Source organism: Phoenix dactylifera, chromosome 1, assembly GCF_051530095.1.
Source record: "Phoenix dactylifera cultivar Ajwa chromosome 1, Ajwa_hap1_PhDact_Kaust_v1.1, whole genome shotgun sequence".
Taxonomy (NCBI): Eukaryota; Viridiplantae; Streptophyta; class Magnoliopsida; order Arecales; family Arecaceae; genus Phoenix; species Phoenix dactylifera.
Genome location: NC_143190.1, coordinates 44984158 through 45003584, shown reverse-complemented (window position 1 = coordinate 45003584; position 19427 = coordinate 44984158). Strand labels below are relative to the sequence as shown.

The 19427-nt window shown below is 39.1% G+C and overlaps 2 protein-coding genes and 1 long non-coding RNA gene across 4 annotated transcripts in view; all 3 read left to right on the top strand.

The window, feature by feature from the left end:
* Window positions 1-12738, top strand: part of LOC103722341 (phosphatidylinositol/phosphatidylcholine transfer protein SFH8-like) — a 29063-nt gene extending 16325 nt beyond the window's left edge. For both annotated transcript variants that reach the window (XM_008812869.6, XM_088703002.2), the window contains 11 exons: window positions 2441-2707; window positions 2800-2877; window positions 3036-3137; window positions 3240-3289; window positions 3400-3499; window positions 3612-3710; window positions 3799-3915; window positions 7619-7751; window positions 9265-9671; window positions 12306-12380; window positions 12517-12738. In XM_008812869.6, coding sequence (XP_008811091.3) covers window positions 2441-2707; window positions 2800-2877; window positions 3036-3137; window positions 3240-3289; window positions 3400-3499; window positions 3612-3710; window positions 3799-3915; window positions 7619-7751; window positions 9265-9671; window positions 12306-12380; window positions 12517-12537 — 1449 coding nt within the window. In that variant the 3' untranslated portion in view covers window positions 12538-12738. The remainder of the gene's footprint in view (window positions 1-2440; window positions 2708-2799; window positions 2878-3035; window positions 3138-3239; window positions 3290-3399; window positions 3500-3611; window positions 3711-3798; window positions 3916-7618; window positions 7752-9264; window positions 9672-12305; window positions 12381-12516) is intronic.
* On the top strand, window positions 10354-10671 carry LOC149768690 (uncharacterized). Its single transcript, XR_016395893.1, has 2 exons — window positions 10354-10490; window positions 10616-10671. It is a non-coding gene; the product is annotated as an uncharacterized LOC149768690 (long non-coding RNA).
* A 3464-nt stretch (window positions 12739-16202) lies between the features above and the next one.
* On the top strand, window positions 16203-17809 carry DRT102 (DNA-damage-repair/toleration protein DRT102). Its single transcript, XM_008812870.6, has one exon. It carries the CDS (start codon window positions 16602-16604, stop codon window positions 17553-17555), a length of 954 nt encoding a protein of 317 aa, XP_008811092.2. The 5' UTR covers window positions 16203-16601; the 3' UTR covers window positions 17556-17809.
* The last annotated feature ends 1618 nt before the right edge of the window (window positions 17810-19427 follow it).

Genomic DNA, 19427 nt, shown 5'->3' with positions numbered 1-19427 from the left:
CACTGAAGTATTGGAATTTGGTTAAGAGAATGCTGAGGCAGGAAAAGAAAAGAAATACAAATCATTGTTACATAAAAAGCTGCTCTTCATACATTAAATATACATTAGGTATATAAAATCCATATAAATGATGCACTATCTCCACATCCAAGCTTCCTATTAGGAGAGGTCTTCTTATCCAAAATTTTTATAAAAAGAGACAGACAAAAAAAGCTTGTGGATCAGTGGTTGGAATGGAAGAGAGAAATTGAAGACTCGACAATTTTCTGTGGTCCACCAGCTCCCTGCTGTGTGAAAGCAACAAAAACCAATCTTTTTCTAGTTGCACTTGTTCACACAATTTAATAAACCTTTATATCCCTTTTCTTCTTTCTCTAGTGAGTGAGGTTCTTATGTGGCTAGCCACTCATATGACTCGTGTGAGTCCTCTAATGTGCAGGCGGTCTTCATTACTTAAAACATAATGTATATTAATATTTCTGATAGGGATCTGAACAAAGTCACTCTGTACCAGTGCCACATTAGCATTTTGTCGGTATAGTACAGTACGGAATCGTTTCGGCACAGTATGCCCCATACCAGGTTACCCCGTACTAGGTACTAGTATCGAAAAAATACGGTACAGTATGCCCCTTACCGCCTAGTTCAGGCCGGTATGGTGAACCATGGATCAGAATAACTTAAAATGCTTGACTATGATAATAGCTTTAATTTCAAACTCTTGTTTAAAAGACACCAAATTTAACACAAGTTCCTCACCATTACATATTTGATCCCAATTGAGCATTAATAGTTCTAGCAACTATTCTTAAATAATGATCCTCCTGCAACCGTATCCTCTTCCTCTAGCAAAATTAGTGTGATCTTCTAGTTAAATTTGTCCACTCATCTTGGCTAGGAAGAATTTGACTTCAATAAATTGTTGAGAAGTTCTATTGAATGCTAACTTTCTCTTCATTGTATCAAAGATGCTCTCCATAAGATAAGGAGTTGAACTCTGAACTGATATACGATCCGGTTCCCCAAATCTCTTTTTTCTGAATAGGCGCTGCTAGACTAGAATAGGATCATCCCCATGGATCGAGACAGTCTGTATCATAGCCAATATTTGTTCCGTCTTGGCATTTAGATCAACGATTTGGCGTTCTTTTCTTCCAGCTGGGCCTACATACGTGCCCGCGTACTGTCTGCATCCTCCTGTCATACTCTTCCATGATTATAAGGAGATCTTTTAGCCTTGTTGGTGGAATGTTTAGGTGCTTTCCTATGTTAAGTAAATCCCTCCCAAATAGACTCGTACTTGGAAGGAACTCGGAAGACATCTAAGCTTGTGGCCACTTTGTCTTTTTCTTTTTTTTCCCTGGCCAAGTGATGTTGTGTCGTTTACCCACCTTAGTTTCTTAGAACCCATCTTTTGAAAAACAAAAATGGAGGCAAGGTTCATATAAATCTTTTCATTGCAAAATTGAATGATGGTTCTAACTTCTAATAAATTGCATCGAGTGGAGACCAAAACTACGTTACAGTCCTTATTATCTGTGCTGTATTATGGGATGGGACTGAACAGAAAAAGTGTCTTCCTAATCACATCTCTATCCAGGTGAGTGTGTTTATTCACCTTCTCTTCTGCATGTTTCTCTTTTTCTTCATATTTCTCCCTACTCCCACAATTGCAGTCAAACATGGAGCAGGACAACAATTGGGTCTATTTCCTCATTCACCGCATCCTAGACACCTTATTTGTGGGGCTGTCTTTTCTCTCATTTGGTGGTTTCTTAGGCACTTACCTGTTTGGAAGTCCTTGAGGTGTTCATGTGGTGAATCAGAAAGCTTCAAGAGGTTCTTTGCAAATACTCTCTTGTCGCTTAAGCTTTTACTTAAGTTGTAGTGCCACTTAGCAGATATCCTTCGTTGTCCACAATTTGTCATCTTATATTTTGCATCCATCCAAGATGAAGGACAAGATCTCCAATGTATACTGTACCATATTTACTATACTTACTCCAAGGATACTGTACATTCATGCATTCCGTGCTGGCTCACATTGCTGTGCATCGGCCTGTCTTGATGCATAAGCATATGCCTCGGTGCAATCCGATATATAGTTGAATAGGCTTTCCAGTTTTAAATGTGTAATTGACCTTCCAAAACAACCTTATTTCAATTTGAGATAGTTTGTAACTCGTGCTCATTACTTCTTTTTCCTTCTTTAAAATTGAAGGTATGAATTATAGATTGGATGTGATAGTTACCAGCAGTAATCAATTTACACTGTAACAAGAGATAGAAATTAAGGTCTGGACAATAGATTGAATGCATATCCTTCATAGAGATATGAATCACTCTACTCTTAGCTTGTGGCTCCGAAATGAAACATTGATTTTGTGATTCATTTACATTGAAGCTGTTGTCAATGAACTAACATTGATGTTATCATCAGGATTTTGAGTATACAGAGTTAAATGAAGTTCTACAGTACTACCCACATGGTTATCATGGTGTGGATAAGGAGGGAAGACCTGTTTACATTGAAAGGCTTGGAAAAATAGATCCCAACAAGCTAATGCAAGTGACAACTATAGATCGATATCTTAAATACCATGTGAAGGAGTTTGAGAGGTGCTTTGCAATTAAGTTTCCAGCTTGCTCGATAGCTGCAAAGAAGCATATTGACTCAAGTACAACAATTCTAGATGTTCAAGGTGTGGTATGTATTACTTTGCAAACTTGTCTAATTATTTAATTGTCAAATGCTTGTAGAAAATATGCCTTGTTTGATGACTCCTCTCCTTTTGGAAGGGTTTAAAAAACTTCACCAAGTCTGCACGAGAACTTATTGTGCGGTTGCAGAAAATTGACAATGACAACTACCCAGAGGTATATAATTTGTATTCACTGTTTGGTTTACCATCTTGAAGCTTCTTTGCTGATATATTATAATCCTAACAGAACTATTTTTAATTATTGATGGCTCCACATTGGAATCTGCAATTCACTTGATAAGGATCTCTTATAATTTCTAAATATTTGTGCAGACATTATGCCAAATGTTTATTATTAATGCTGGCCCAGGTTTTCGGCTGCTATGGAACACTGTGAAATCTTTTCTTGACCCTAGAACTACTTCCAAGATTCATGTAAGCAATGATTCTGGTCCTTAGTAATCCTTATTGATGAATGGTGACCCTTTCACCTAGATATTAGGTAACTGCACTATGAATTTGATCAAATTTTATCAGGTTTTAGGAACCAAGTACCAAAATAAGCTGCTTGAAGTAATTGATGCCAGGTTAGTTTTTTTTTTGTCTTTCCACTTCAGTTTGCATGTACTTATTATGGAAGCATTCTCATCCTCTAAGTCTCCCACTTATCTCCAACTTTGTGCCTTGCATTCTTTAGTGAGCTGCCAGAATTTCTTGGTGGTACTTGCACCTGTGCCGAGCATGGAGGATGTCTTAAATCTGATCGAGGCCCATGGAAGGACCCTAACATATCGACGGTCTCTCTCTCCCCCCTTCCCCTTCTCTGCCTCTCTCTCTCTCTCTCGTACACACACACACACACACACACCCCTAGTTGATACCTTTTTGATGGGTTTTACTGGTGCTCAGATGGTCCTTAGTGGTGAAGCACAATGTGCTAGGCAAATTGTTACTGTTTCAAACAGTGAAGGGAAGGTCATTTCTTTTGCTAAGCCACAATACCCAACTGTAAGATCTTATACTTTTTATGTTTCATTTTTAACAAGATGTGTTCTGTTTTATATTAAAACCCTTTTCTGCCCTCTTACTGGACCAGATAAAAGGAGGGGACACATCTACTGCAGAGTCTGGGTCAGAAGCCGAAGACATTGCTTCTCCAAAGGCACCAGGGAACTATAGCTCTAATCCCCAGTTGACCCCTGTTCTTGAAGAGGTACATTTAAATTTCCTTGAAGGATCTTATAGAGTGTTGAAGAGTATCCTTTACTTCTAAAGAATCTAATAAGGTTTTGATGTCTTGTAGTCTCTGTGATGATGATTCTGTATGCACGAAAAAAGTGCTGTTTTGAATTAAGTTAGCCATAGTTAGAACCTAAAGTAGGTTCCATATGGCTATTATTTTAATTTTCTTTTCCTTTTTTTTCTTCAATTCTTGTTGTGCTATTAGATGTCAGGACAGGGAACATGTTGGAAGTTCAGCACGATTAAAGCAACTACAGTTACAAACTTACAATAGACCATGGCGCTGGCATATAGCTTGCACGTGCATAACTTAATCTTAAGCAACTAGTCTTATCCCAGTCAGATGAGGTTTTTTTTGTCAATTAAAATATGATCCATGTTTAAATCCTTACAGACGTTGATCTCCAGGCTTGATGCAACTCTCCAGTCAAGATTACTATGAGTAAGATAGTGATTTGCCATGAAGTATCTTGTATAATCCCAAATCGCCGCTTCACATGATATTGAGGAGTAACAAGTAGAAATGAGGAGTCAAAGGAACTGACTGACTTGGTATTTTGTTCTGTCAAATTCACTGTAGAAAAAACTGCTTTTGGTATTAGGTCTTTGGCTTGCGCAAACCTCAGTGCTGTATTAACTACATGCTAAAACAGGGGAGCCTCCTATGATGAAGCCTCAACCAATTGTCTTGAAATAAATCAAACAACATAAATGAATTTTATATTTTGCTCATCCACATAGCTTAACAACCTAATAGACATCATGAACAAGAGCTTCAAAAAAAAAAAAAAAAAGAAGCAAGGAATTGGTGGAAAAAAAGAAGAAAAAGGCAAAAGGCAGAAACAGAGAGCATATAATTAGTTACAAGTAAAGTCATAAATGGTTGGTAGCAAGAATTGAATATAGGTAATAGAAGAAAATGGTTGGTGTATTGATGATCTTTAGATTAGAATGCATGAATTTAGGTCTTGACACCTTTAGTAGTTACAAGTATGTGTGAGCGCGCTAAATAGATAGTTAGTCCTTGAGTCTAACATGTTTAAAACATTTAAACAATCCATTTTTTATGGAGTATAAAGGAAAACACAGAAGCGATGATGCTCATCTTTGCCCTGGATTATAGCTCTCCAAAACTTATAAGGGTGATAGTATGAGCATAGAGATAGAGGATATGTTCTAAGACTAAATTGTTACAGAGATCTATGGTAAAAATCTTAAGATGGGACTGTGATCAAGGTTTCAGGTTTTTGTGCTCGGATATTTAAAGCTGCAGAATTTTAATAATTTTAGTAAGCATTTAGGGTTTAGATGGAAACAACATTGTTTCTCATATACATAAGAGGGACTTCTATAGTTCCTGTTGATTCAATGCTGGTGTGTTTTTTTCTTTTTCTCATTAGTTCCAATTTCTTTTCCAATCCGCATACAGTGCGGTAGTTCTAGCAATTAATGTGAAAAGTAGTTGAAGGTAACAAAATAAGCAGTGGGAGTTGCAACTTTTGATTCTGCCTGCTGACCCTGTAAAATTATCTGGTTTAGTTGATGATTTATATAATTATAAATGGGTCCAAACCCAAACACTCTGAGTCACCATGGGTTGGACAGCCTCTTAAAACCTAGCTGTTGGTTCCCAGGAAAGTAGTAACGGTGCAGTGGATCATGTCTATACAAGGGTTTAATTCTGGTTCTTAGGGAGGCCAAGTTATTCATGGTTAAGAAAAGAACAAAATATGCTAAAGAGAAGGCATAGGTGTGATTAGGATTTGTTACATTCTCTGCTCCACTTTAATCTTCTCTTGTCTCTCTTGTACTATAGTGGACCCTATTTCATTTTCACCTGTTGGGATATTTTAATGAAAAGCAATATTCTTTTAGGTTGGATGGTTTGGTATGGGTCCAAAAATATGTGGTTCAATTATGGGTTTATTTTTTTAATTTAATTAGAAATGGGTTGGTTTTGGGTTGAGAGTTTTTTGACCTGACCTAAATCTGACCTGACTCTAACCTGATTAACCTAGTTTAGGAGATTCATATAGAGAGAGAGGAGAAGAAAGAGGAAAGAAATAGCGGATGAATGGGGAAAACATCCATATCAAGCTTTAACACAGCCCCTAATTTAATGACCCAGCCATTCTAAACTTTTCAAATTGGATCCAATTCAAGAATTTTAAATCTTAGGCAAAACCATGATGTGGAAACCTCAGCAAATATGGTAAACTGGAGATTAATCCCCATTTATGACATTATTTTAAACATTTAATATCTTAAAAAAATATTTTGATTTTGTGTGAGCTTGTTTAGGAAGGCTTGGGCAATATCTCAATAACTTATTGGATGAGAACTTAGGAAGTATCGGGTTACCTTGGCCAAGATAAATAGTAGGGATGTGCACAGGTCGGGTTGGGTCGGTTTGGAACTAAACCTGAAATTGAATCGATTTAGATCAGTTTTCTAAAACCAAAACCAAAATCGAAACCGAACCGACCATCTACAAAAACTGCTTGAAACCAATCCAAAAAATCTGATTTGGTTCAGTTCATCGGGTTGATATTCAATCGGGTAGGCTAAATGGGCTAAGCTAATTCTACACATAAAAATTTTTATTTTATATAGGGTTAATATCCAATGGACTAAACTAAATGGGTTGGGCTAAGTCTAAACATAAAAATTTAATTTTATATATATAAAAAAATGTAAGAAATAAATTTTAAAATTAAAATTTATATATATAGACATATATGGGATAAGGGAAGTTGGGCATTCAACCGGGTAAGCTCATTCTTTTTTTTTGCCTTCTCTCTTGCTTGCATGGACGCAATTGCATATTCAACACCTCAACTGCTTGTCAGTAAAGAGCAAACAATGAGACAATCAGACCCCTCTGATTGGCTTGATTCCCTCTTCCCCCCCCTGAATGAAGAAGTAGTGGGGCCCCCTTCCCGCCCACGTATGCGCCTTTATTTAGATTCGAAATATTATACTTGACTTTATCCGGAGAATCTTTCTAAAGAATCCATCTGGCAAAACGCAATGGTTGGGTCGATTTGAATATATATATTTATATATATACACATGGGTCAGGTTGGGTCTGGTCGGGTTGATTTGAATTGGTTTTCTAGTAACTGAAACAACAACCGAACCAAATTTTTTCAGTTCAAGACTTTCCCCAATCGAAACCAAACCGAATTAAAAAAAAAAACCGATATAAACTGAACCGAAGAGATCGGTTTGGGTTGGGTTCGTGGTTTGGCTGGTTTTTTGCACACCCCTAATAAATAGGGCTAGATATATGCTGTATTATATGGTGGGTGACTGATACCAACAAATCGATACCTTGGCTGAGATATTGGGCAAGATGAAAATCTTAGTCCAATCAGGACTCTAATATTCAAGAATGGAAAAGAGCCTTATTATAACAATTTGTTGCAGCATCAACTTAACATCTAAACTCCTTCAGGCGCAACAGTTAAATTCAAGTGAAGTATAATTGATGAATTCATCGTATCTTAACTTAAAAACTAACATGTTGCATATTTACTTCATACTTGATTTAAATTTTCCTTTTGGCAGATCATAAAATTAATTTTTACATTATATTTGTGATCATTGGTGGTACTATTGGATACCTCTAATGGTTATAGGTGTTCTACACATCACTTTAATAAACCATGCAGGGAAAAATGGTTGGGAATGCTAGCCTTTCTGTTGGATCCCCTGAGTTCCAGGAATGCGTTCCCATGGTCGACAAGGCTATAGATTCAAGTTGGAATAGAGAAGCTTCTAGTCAATTTCACTTTGCCCCAAAAGGTATGCTGATTTAGGTTGTCTGTGTTACAAATGTATCTATTTGATTTTTCATGCATAAATCATTTTTTCTTATCATCACCCTACCAAAAAACATATTCTTGTGCTAGATGATCTCTTCCATGTATTCTTTGGACGGAATAATTTTCTGCTTTCAGCATTTAAAACTAGTTTTGAAGAGTCACTGTAGTAATAAAAGGAAATGATATTTGTTTTTCCTTTTTTCTTTTTTTAACTTTTGATACACCAGCCTCTAGGCCAGTAGGTGACAAAATTAGGCTGTGTGTCTTTCTAAACCACTCATAACAGGGGCTCTAACAGGATCGACTATTTCAAGTTGCCTCTGCCAGAACCACATCCAAAACCTGAAGCCAGGCTTGAGCCACTTCAAACCATCTTTATCTGCATCAAATTGTCTAAAATGGAGCCAAACTACTCCACTAGAGTTCCCACTGAAAATCCTATTGACAACAGAGTATTGGACAAGGAACTGGTGAAGTGGGCTTCTGCAGGGGCACTGGCGCTTAAGTAATCAAAGGGAAATGTTCTGAATATATTCTATACATCTTTCTGTCTTTGATTGTTCCAATTGTATCAATCTACTTATATTAATAAGAGGCTACGACTTGTTGCTCTAACTACACAATGATAAAGTGGTGTATTAGCCCGATTAATGTGGGTAAGCCATTAAGCCTTTAGCAATCTGCCTTTTATGGTCAGATTTATCAAATTTAACTTCTCTGACCCTAATATCAGAATTTTTAATATATACATCTTTTCTCTTTTTTTTTTCTTCCCATTTGCATGGTTAGGTAACAGATGCAATGAAATCTTTGATTGCCACTCTTCAACAACTTGATCTATCACTAAAGTTAAATCAGGCTCTTTCCTTACCATAAACCGCATATTACTAAAGTGAGGTTGTGTTCAATCTCAAAACAACATGGATAAGGTTTTCTTGGATAAATAATTTTGGTGTTTTCAGAAGCATGCAAGTTCTTTTTTTTTATATGGTACTTAAATTTGCATGTTGGAAAATACATGGACAGTTGTCATATCCAACTTCCCCACTACTTTGCAGGCCCCACATGTTTCTCTTTATGTGATCACATTAGGGGCGGCTCTGTGGCACATGTAGTTCTTTTCACCTGCTTCCTAGTGTGGGTTGCAATGATGTAGGTGTTTTCTTATTTTTTTTATGTTCAAAAAAAGGGCATCAAATGCATGAGGCTCTCGCCACTGCAGGTTCTAGAGATGGTCAGATCTACGCAGCCTTACCCCTGCATGCGGAGAGGCTATTTCTATGTTTTGGGCCTGTGACATCTAGGTTATAATGGAGCAACCTAATTGTTGCACCAAGGCCTGCCCTTTTTCTGTTTTTTCTTTTGTGCAATTATTTTGTCATTTTTCTTGCTTGCTTTCTATCCTCTTCTTCCAAAATTGACGAAAGTGGCTAAAACACTAGAGTCCTATTTCCAAGTTCATTTTCTTTGATTGATATGTGTTCTCTTTCCAGGTTTATTTTCTTTGCTTGATGTGTGTAAGCATCATCAAGAAGTTCGAGCTCAAATTGTCACATGGCTGACAGCTATCATCATGACCCTTTTCACACTGCTTCGTTCAATCACCAGCCATGTGACCAAGAAATTCCCAGAAAGAAAGACTTTTGATCTTGACAACGGCTACCCTGAATATGCATCAGACTCTAGTCCTAAAGAGGAATTTCGACCTCCATCGCCTTCTCCTGGTTACACAGAGGTAGATCTCCTTTCATCTGTTCTAAAAAGGCTGGGAGAGCTGGAGGGAAAAGTTGACATGCTTCAAGCAAAACCATCTGAATTGCCTTATGAGAAGGAAGAGTTGCTTAATGCTGCTGTTCACCGTGTGGATGCATTAGAAGCTGAGCTTATCGCTACTAAGAAGGTATGCTTCTGGACTCTCTTTAATTCATGGAGTAGTTCTTAATTTTAATATAAATGAAACTAAATTGATGGTTCAGGGATTTCATATGTCTCATTATTGGTATTCCTATATGTTCTGAAATATATGCATGGAAAAATGGATTCATGATGATTTTGCATGCCTCTGTTCCTCTGATTAAAAACATGAGAGTGTTGCATTCTGGATTATGCTTGAAATTGATGTACAATCATTGATTCCAGGACCTTAATATAGCCTATGTGGATGTGTAACTACAACTTTTTTGTTCCATTTTATACTTTGATCTCCTTGGATCTTATTGTTTTGCTGATTTATGAGTTCTCTGCCTAGTTCCATGCTTTTGCTTCCCTGTGTTCCTTGTGTTCTTTTGTAGTCTATTTCAGTGAAATTCAGAATCAAGGTGATCAAACACCTTCAAATGCTAGATTTATCATTTAGTTGTCCTAAGTAACATTTGACTTTAATAAATGTATAACTCCATTAGGCATGCAAGATAATAAGCTAAGTATAAATGTTTAAATTTTTTGAGAAGCTGGTTGCATTTTTTATCCACTTTGGGCAAATACATGCACATCACAAGCTTCCTTTTTCCCTTAATAGGCCTATTATTTGATGCTAGTTTTATAATCTCGGTACTGGACCTTGTATAGGTGGCATGTTGGTACAACCGATATGGGAGTCAGATTGGCGTATTGATATTCGGTATGCCCCGGATATTGAGTATCGGTTTAGTACCGATATGGTATGGTATGCTCGGTATGGGGCAGCATGCACTAGTACTGCGAACCTTGATTTGGAAAGGTTACAAATTGTTTGATTTGTAAAAATCCTTTCATATTCATTAGATATGATATCATCTTGAACTAATCATATACACTTTTTAAAATTTTCAATAATGTATTAACATTTTTAAATGTTCTTTGTAGAGTTCAAGGTACTCAACTCCCTTGCCTCTAATCTCAACTTGACATTTTCAATGCCATTATGATGGGTGTACACAGTAATTTTGAACATAATAATATTTGATTTTGTTGCTGTTATCTAGATTTAATTGGATGCGAAGTGTGCCAATGGGATCTGAGTTATGTATTAAATATTTTTTTCTTTCAAATGCATTTATAGTTCCACTCTGATGTATTAGCTTGCAACAGCATGTACGTTAAATACGCTGTCCATGTAACTGTATCTATTCAAGGCGTAAGCAAACATATGATTGTTCTTCATAAATTATAGAGAGTTTTCAACTGATGTAGTATAGGAATGAGTGGGATCAATTCACAAAGGTCATGAAGCAAAATTCATGTGAATACCTTTAAGGAACAGGCGGAGTCATAGTGCATAATTAACACCCCGTGTGCAGACTTTCTAAGATCCCATACCAATATCTCTGTACAATCTTAATTGCCCACCCTAATCCCATTTTACATGTATGACCTTTTTATCTGGCCAATGAATGTTTAGTTATTTTTGCAGGACCTTACCTCTTAGGCAACCCATTAGCTGTGCCACCATACAAAACTCTTTATGATTATCTGTTTACTGTTTAGATTAGGAAGGAAGGTTTGTGTTTCCAACTAATTTAGGTCTTCTATCTTAGTATTTGGAACTCCTCTCTCTATCGAAATTAGTAATTCTCTGCAATCTAATTGAACTCAATGTATTGCTCTCCGCAAATTGTAATGACCCTCCAATCTAATTAGATGTGGGAAGCATTTTTTGGGTTCCTTCTGCTTCCTGTGTTCACATAGGGATCATGTCTTGGGTTGCCTGTCACCATTCTAATCAGATAGGGACTACTTATGAGAAGAGGATTATTTTTCTATTCACTTGGGGCTTGGAATTTCAAGAAGAAGAAAAAGAAAAGAAGGCAGTGGAAGAGAAAGGGAATAATAAAAAGGAAGATGAGGTTGGAAGTTACACTGAAAAGAAACCTGAAGCACAAAGAGAACATCTGTAAACACATTAAAATTGTTTAACATTTGATTTTGTCATCGTGGAGGTAAGTAACCTCTTATTGTTTATGCAAATCCTACACCTTTTTTTTTTTTAATTTTTCTTTAATCCTTCCAAAATGTAGTCTCTTAGTTTTCCTGTTTTTCTGTGCATTTTTTGAAGGAATTATTTGCAAAATCCTGTATTTCAGAAAACATTTAACTAATGACACTACTCATAATGCTTGTTAAGTAAAAAAAAGAAAAGAATAGTTATATAATGTGTAAAATAATGGATTAATTTTCCTCAACACCAGATATAAATGATTGATTTTTCCAAGTATTGTCATTTTGTTTGCAATTTGAAAATATGCTTTTCTTCATTGGACATTGTCTGCTCCTGCTTGTACAAAATCCTGGCTCCACCACTACTTCAAGGTGTCTTACGGTCTAAGCTGAAGGGGTGCACAAGTGCACATTGACATGGACCACATGGTCTTTCCAAGTTGGTCCCATTTTCTGGTTCATACACCAAACCCTCTTAAATATAAACATCCTTTAGCTATGGGATCATGCCCTTTTTTCGTATTATATTTTTATACAAATCTCCTCGCCTCTTTCTGTGATTATGCAGAGTATGAGAATGCCTTTTTAGAACTCATCATTTTACGGTCTTGCTTTTTAGGCTTTACATGGAGCTCTAATGAGGCAAGACGAACTGCTTGCATACATTGACCAGCAAAAGGAGACCAAGTTCCGGGTAAGTTTCTTCAATAAGGGGTACTGCCTTCGACTTATGTCAAGGTGGGGTAGGAAAGTAGGCACTTCATAATTCATGTCTTAGCATAAAATAGATATAATTTTCTAAAGACACGTTTTTTTGTATCTGGCTGCAGAAGAAAAAATTCTGCTTCTAAAGCTTGGTACCATCATGAATTGGTTTGGCCATTACCACTCTGCTATTCATGCTCTTTATAATGAAAGAGGTTTGCAATGTGTGTATCTATTGACTTTGATAGCTACGATATAATGCATGTATAAAAAGATTGTGCGCCTTTGTGTTGTATTCAGATGTGAATAATCTAGTGGAATCAAATATGATCACAGTATTTTGTGCACTCTTTGTTGGCTTTAGAACCTATACACCCATGCTAGTACATGAATCTAACAGAGAGAGAGAGGGAGGGGTGGGGGGCAGTTGGGTCAGATACAGTTAGAATTAGGTTTAAAATGTTAATAGCCTGAATTTCACTTGTTAATTAAGCAAGTCAAAATTCAGATCTGAACTTGATTTTTTTATTAAGCAGGTAACTTTGACCTGCATAACCCATTTACTAAATAGGTCAAAGCATGTTAAAAAGGTTAAGTGGATTTTTAATAAGGTAAATGAGTTTGAACATGTTAAGCGAGTTAAGTGAGAGTTAAATAGGTTTGAAATGGGCTAAGTAGGTTTGAACAGGTTAAACACACAGGGTCATGACCTGATCTAATAATTAAATGAACTATTAAATATGGTAAAATGAGTTAAACAAGTCAAAGGTCAAAATCTAAACTCAATCTATTTAATAAATAGATTTAGGTGAATTAATCCGTTTATGATTAAAATTTATTTATACCAAGCCAAAATCTATTTAAAATCGGCTTATTACGGATTGAATTGATGGGTTAGGTCATAAAATTGCCATCTCTAAATATTTTACTGGTTGTGTAGCATCTGATACCATGCAAAAGGTGGAAGCTGCCCAAATTCACTGGAGTTTGTCATCCGGTAGATTCTTTCTCACCTCTATTGGGCAATCATCTATTACAGGCCATGAAACCAGCTGTTAACAATTAGATCCAGGTCCCGTCCGTGGTTTATAAAATATTAGAATCCGGATCTTCTTTGGCAATTGCTGGTAGGACAGGAGAATGGCCGCTTCAATTGCCTACTGGTAAGGCTGACGTTAGCGAATCCAAAATTGTATATATAAAAAAAAAACTCTTTTCATTTTTGACTTAATTTCATAGGTTAAAAATAGTTTCGAGTTTGAGAAAATTTACAATTTGTCCGGTAATTTTAACCTGTGCGCGTCGGGTTATCATGAGCATGCACAAATAAAGCACACGCACGTAAGCTTTCCCAAGGAGAGAAGGGTTTTGGCCATTAGAAAATTGTTCAATTTAGAATTTAACTTATACGAAAATTATAAGAAGGATAAATCTTTAGTAAAACAAAACAAATAAAAAAATATAAATTATTGGTTTTTTAAAATTGAAAGTGCCTTGGATCCACATACTTATGGTTATCCATCTTTTTTTTTTTTTCTGTCGTGTGCGTATTAACATGTAGTTGTTGATAATGGTAGGAAACCACTTTGCTCTCCCTTCGAATTTAAGTAGAATATTATAAACTTTGGAAAGTAAGCATAAAAAGTTGGAACGGAATTGGCAGTACAAGGTTCGAAAGAACTGTTTTGATTTAGCACATATTTATTGAGAACTACATACAAATTTAGGAAATTATCTTGAAAGTGAGTATTAAAAAATAGTCACTACAACCTTCCATTAAAATTCTTTAAAAAATGGAAAGCATCAATATATCAGGATTCAATTCTCCCTACCCATCAGGAGTGCATGGGAGATTAGGAGAATCGTAGAGGACTATTATTCTGCTTCCGGTTAGTGTGCCAATCTGGCCAAATCAATTGTCTTCTTCGGTCCGAAGATCAAGCCGGCACTCAGAATTGATATCTGAAAGATCCTGAAGATCGGTAAACAGATTGGTGGTTGGAGGCACCTTGGGGCTGCGGGTGGTAGATTGCAGTGAGATTGAGCAGGGTATCAGATGAAAGCTAGAGAGCTGGCAGGCAAAAGCTCTTTCTATGGTGGAGAGAGTTACTTTGGTGAGATCGGTTCTTAGTTCTGCCTCAGCCTATCTACTATCCCACACCGTTCTATCGAAGGGTCCACTGATAAAGGTGGAGTAGCTGTTCAGGAATTTCATCTGGGGATGCAGGATGGCAGGCGCGGTCTTCATTTTGTGGCCTGGGAGGCGGTTTGCCAACTGAGGGGTAGAAAGGATCTGGGTATCTGTTCCCTACTAATAAGAAGGGAGACTATGACAGCCAAGCATGTAGCCTAGTTCCTGCTTGAATTGGATTGCTTATGGAGCACCTTGATAAGGGCTAAGTATGGCAACCAAACCTCGGTATCAAACTTTTAGGTTGGTCGACACAGTTCGTTTATCTGGCGTGAGATGTGCAATCGGGCTTCGAAGGTGATCTCTCGGATTAGATGGATAGTTGGGGATGGCTAGTTGGTTAATGTTTTAGAGGACGCTTGGGTGTCGGATCTCCCTCTTCGATTGTGGCCCACTATGGTTAGTTTGGAGACCTCCGGCCTTATGGTGTACAATCTTTTCATTCCTGAAAAACGAAGATGGGATACTGCAAAGATCATGCAGCTTTTTGGGCCTCAGTTGGTGGAGAGAATTTTAACTGTGTCAGTTCCCAGGAAAGAGGACTTGACAGAAGAACCTGGAGTACGACTTGCAGAGCCAAGGTGTGGGCTGCTGATTAGGTGAGCTCTATAGAGCTAAGGCTTTCCGATCGATGGATAGCGGTCGGCTGTGGAAGCTTTATGTTCACTTTTGAGTTGCTTTGTTCCTGTGGAAGGTGGCGTAGGGCTGCCTCCCAACCAGGGGGGCTTGAGTAGATTGGAAGTGAGATTCCACCCCTATTGTGATATGTGTTCAGATAGGATGGTCTCTATAAGGCATATCTTTTTCTAATGCCCGAAAGCAGTTCAGGTGTGGCAGCAGGCTGGTTTTGATTGGTACTTCCGGCAGTCATCGAGCCCGGTGGCAGCATTTCTGGAGTATCTAAAAGGTTCATTGATGAGAACCTTCACTGATAGCTGGGGTGTCAAGTCTGTTTATACTGCTTATCATATATGGCTGGACGGAAATGCCAAAATTTTTGAGGGGCAGTGTTAGGATAGTAGGGCGGCGGTCGACAGGGCACTCCTCCATATTGATGAGTTCTTAGTTGGATGGTTTCTTGGAGGACCTGAGACTGCGAGGGATATCTAGGCTTCCCATGTAGCTCTTGGAGCGCTTCGGATGATATTTGTCGCCTGAGAGGCTCCACCCCCAAGCTTTCTCAAGGTAATTTTTGATGGCAGCGTGTTTGATGATGGCAGGGGAGGAGGGGTTGGTTTTGTGATCACGGATGTTGACTGCAGATTACTTGCTGCTGGAGGCTGTCGGCTCTATGACACCTCCATTCTTGGAGCTAAGCTTTGAGCTGCTTGGGAAGCATTACCTATGCATGGCTCACTCTGAGGGCAAACTGGGTTCACTTGGAAGGAGACTCGGCGATGATGATTAGGTAGATTCAGAGCCATGCTAGGTCTGGCAATGAGCACCCATTACTACAAGATATCCACAATTTGTTGAGAGAATGTGTGGCTACTCAAGTCATCCATATATATTGCGAGGTGAACAGAGTTGTTGATTGGGTTGCATCGTTTGTTGTACAATACTCTGGTGCCCGGAGATGTAATGGCTATATAACTTAAACTTCCCCTCCACCACCATTTCTTTTTTTTTTTTTTTTTTTTTTTTTGGATGTGTATGATTGTATTAGGTTAAAAAAATTTATTTTCGGTAGAAGAATATAATTTAATAAATGTTGCGACAAAAATAAAGTTCAAAATATTACTCAAAATGAATCTGGACGTTTGCTCTGGAATTGAGGGAAAAATTTAAAATACTAGTGGCCGGTGCTAGGTGCCACCTGTGGAAAGGCAGTTGCCACGTGCACATCTCCACGAAAAATCTGCATACGGACAGGATCCAACGGGGGGCGAGTGATGGCAATCTGCGTTATTTTTGTTTCTTTATTCTTATCTTCTGCGCGTCAATTTAAAGCCAATTGGTGGGCGGAGGAAGCCCTAGAGCAGCCGAGACGAACTCCAGCCAGGAGATCAGACATCAGCGATGTCGTCGGGCGATAATCTGACAGCGGCGGCGGAGAACGGCACCGCCTCGCCGGTCCCCTCTCTGAGGATCTACGCCGGCGCCGACTCCTTTGGGTGCGCGCTCAAGGACGCCCTTGTGGCCCACCTCCGCTCCTTACCCGGCATCGACCTCATCGACCTCGGCACCGACAAGTACTACTCCATCGCCGAGCGCATCGGCCGCCAAGTCAGCTCAGCTGCCGCCGCTGGCGGCGACCAGCCGGAGACCCGCGGCCTCCTGGCCTGCGGCACCGGCGTGGGCGTGTCCATCTTCGCCAACAAGTTCCCCCGCGTGTACGCCAGCACCTGCTCCTCCGTCGGCGACGCCGTCAACACCCGCTCCATCAACGCCTGCAACGTCCTCTCCGTCTCCGGCATGTTCACCGCCCCCACCGACGCCGTCAAGATCCTCGACGCCTGGCTTCGCACCCCCTTCAAGTACCCCTGCCCGGCCTCCGGCGACGCCCCCTGGCCGGAGGACATCCAGTCCTTTTTCGACCAGTCCGTAACCGAGATGGCCGCCATCCCCGCCCCCGATGAGGGCTGCCCAATCTGCGTCCTGAGGAAGGGCATGGAGTTCGAGCCGGTGGGGATCATGCCAGGAGGGGAGATGAGGATCGTGAGGGAGAGCCCCACCTCGGCCTACGTCCGGTTCAAGGCCGGGAGCGTGGAGCCGGCCCACCACCACACCTTCGGCCACGACCTGGTCGTCATCAAGGGGAAGAAGAAGGTCTGGAATCTGACCAAGAAAGAGAGCTACGGGCTCGAGGATGGGGATTTTCTGTTCACCCCGGCCGGGGATGTGCACAGGGTCAAGTACTTGGAGGACACCGAGTTCTTCATCAGGTGGGATGGGAAGTGGGACATCTTCCTGGATGAGGACCTGGCTGCTGCTGCTGATGCCATCAACAAGGATATGGGGAGTGGCAATTGATCCAGATGCTTCAGTGTTTGGGCGACTTACTGCTATATGGTGGTTGTTGTCTTGCTGTTGGAAGTTCTGTTCTTGTACTGCTCTGAGTCTGATGTCCTCGGTTGCTTGAGGTCAGTTGTGAATATGTTCTTGTAATCTGTGTGTGCTTTTAGATCTGAAATAAATGATATGTTCTAATAGGCTGCACTTCTGAGATAGACTTGTGAATATAAGTTGTTTCAATGGTAATAGTGAACATGCTACCTGTTATAATAGCTGTGGCTTGGTTTATTTGTTGAAAACTTGAAACAGATTCTATGTTTTTTTGGTACAAAAGCAGACACTATGGGTAAGAGATATGACATAAAATGCTCGGTGATTTTGTTCTTGTTGTAGACTTGTCCTTGTAATGGTGGTTGTGGTAGCACAGGAAGCGGACTTTGATTTTGTCTGCTGGAAGTAATGGGACGGATACTAGGAGTCCTTTGCCTTCTGTCTTTGCATTTAGGTGTCAGAAGGTACGTGCCAAAAAGAAGAAGAAGTTTCTAGGCGATTTTCTCTGGTGTCGACACTGGAGGATTGCTCTTCGATTTGTAGTGGTTATCGTAGTACATGGTTATCACCCTTCAAACTCTATTTTTCTTCTTTCACTGTGACATTTTACTGCCTGTCGCATAGTTTGGCAGCCTCTCCTTTTTTTTCGGACCGCGGAAATGGACTGTCATGAGCTCTATAGGGGGCTGTTACAACTTTCATTATAAACTTGAAACCCTGAGAGTATGAAATATTTTAGGTTTATGCTTGTTTTTGCTTTTTGTTTAGACTCGAAGAAAGTTTATCCCTCATTTCTTCATCTCCATGGTAATGTTCAACTCCAACTAGTCAGAGCTAAAACTTATTTTAGGTTACCATCTTCAACTCTGTACCTGTTTCAACTTGAAGCCAACTGCAATGAAGTTTCTGTACAATTGTAGGTTTGACGCTATTAATCCTGGCATGCTCTGTCAAACTTGAAGTTTGTCATGCTGAGCATTGCTTTCAGTCTTCTGAATGTATCGGTTAGGAGAACTTTCTCGAATGTGTCCTTTTAATTGAAAATAGGGAGCTCTAGGGCTTAGGCCCTCCTTTGCACTCCAAAAGAGAAAATAAAGAGTCCTAAATAATTCATGCTCTTGCCCATTGCTATCTCCTTTGATCTGCAAGGAACTCTATAGGGAAGAATTTGAAGTAGCTTATCTGCTGATATAGATACTGCTGGTGTCTTGGAGTTTTCTCCCTTTGCTTTGAGAGTTCTAGCTGGATGATGCCAGCATATGATATCACATCAGAAGTCACAGGACGTGACAATTTTATTACGAACTGTTGCTATGGTGGTTCCCCTGGAAAATTTCCTATAACTGATTTGCTTACAGTTGCTTTTCATTTCAGATGCCAGTCCATTGTCAAAGAGGATGTATTTAGATATTTCTTGAGATTGGGAAAATTACTTCTAGAATAGAATGGAACCACATCTATTCCTGATCTTATGTCTTATTCCCAACGAACTTTTGAGTTTGTATATCAGTTTTAGATTCATTTCTTTCTCCGAACTTCTGCTTCAGTAGGAAAAGATTATTTTTTTCCTTTTTGTACAGGTGAGAGAAATAATAGATCTCAGACCAAGTTTTTCTTAATTTTCAATTAGGAAATTTATCTCATTGGTAGTAGTTTAACAGAGTAATGTAGGCTTGGAAGGTCGTATCATCCTAATAAATTCCTGCCTCCATGTATCTTCCAGAGTTCTGCTAACATCATAACAAAATAAAGAAATCATAGAAAACTTAAGGGTCTGGAAGAGTAGTGGTTGAAATCTCCTAGATGGGAATCATCACTGCATGTACATAAAGGTGGGCA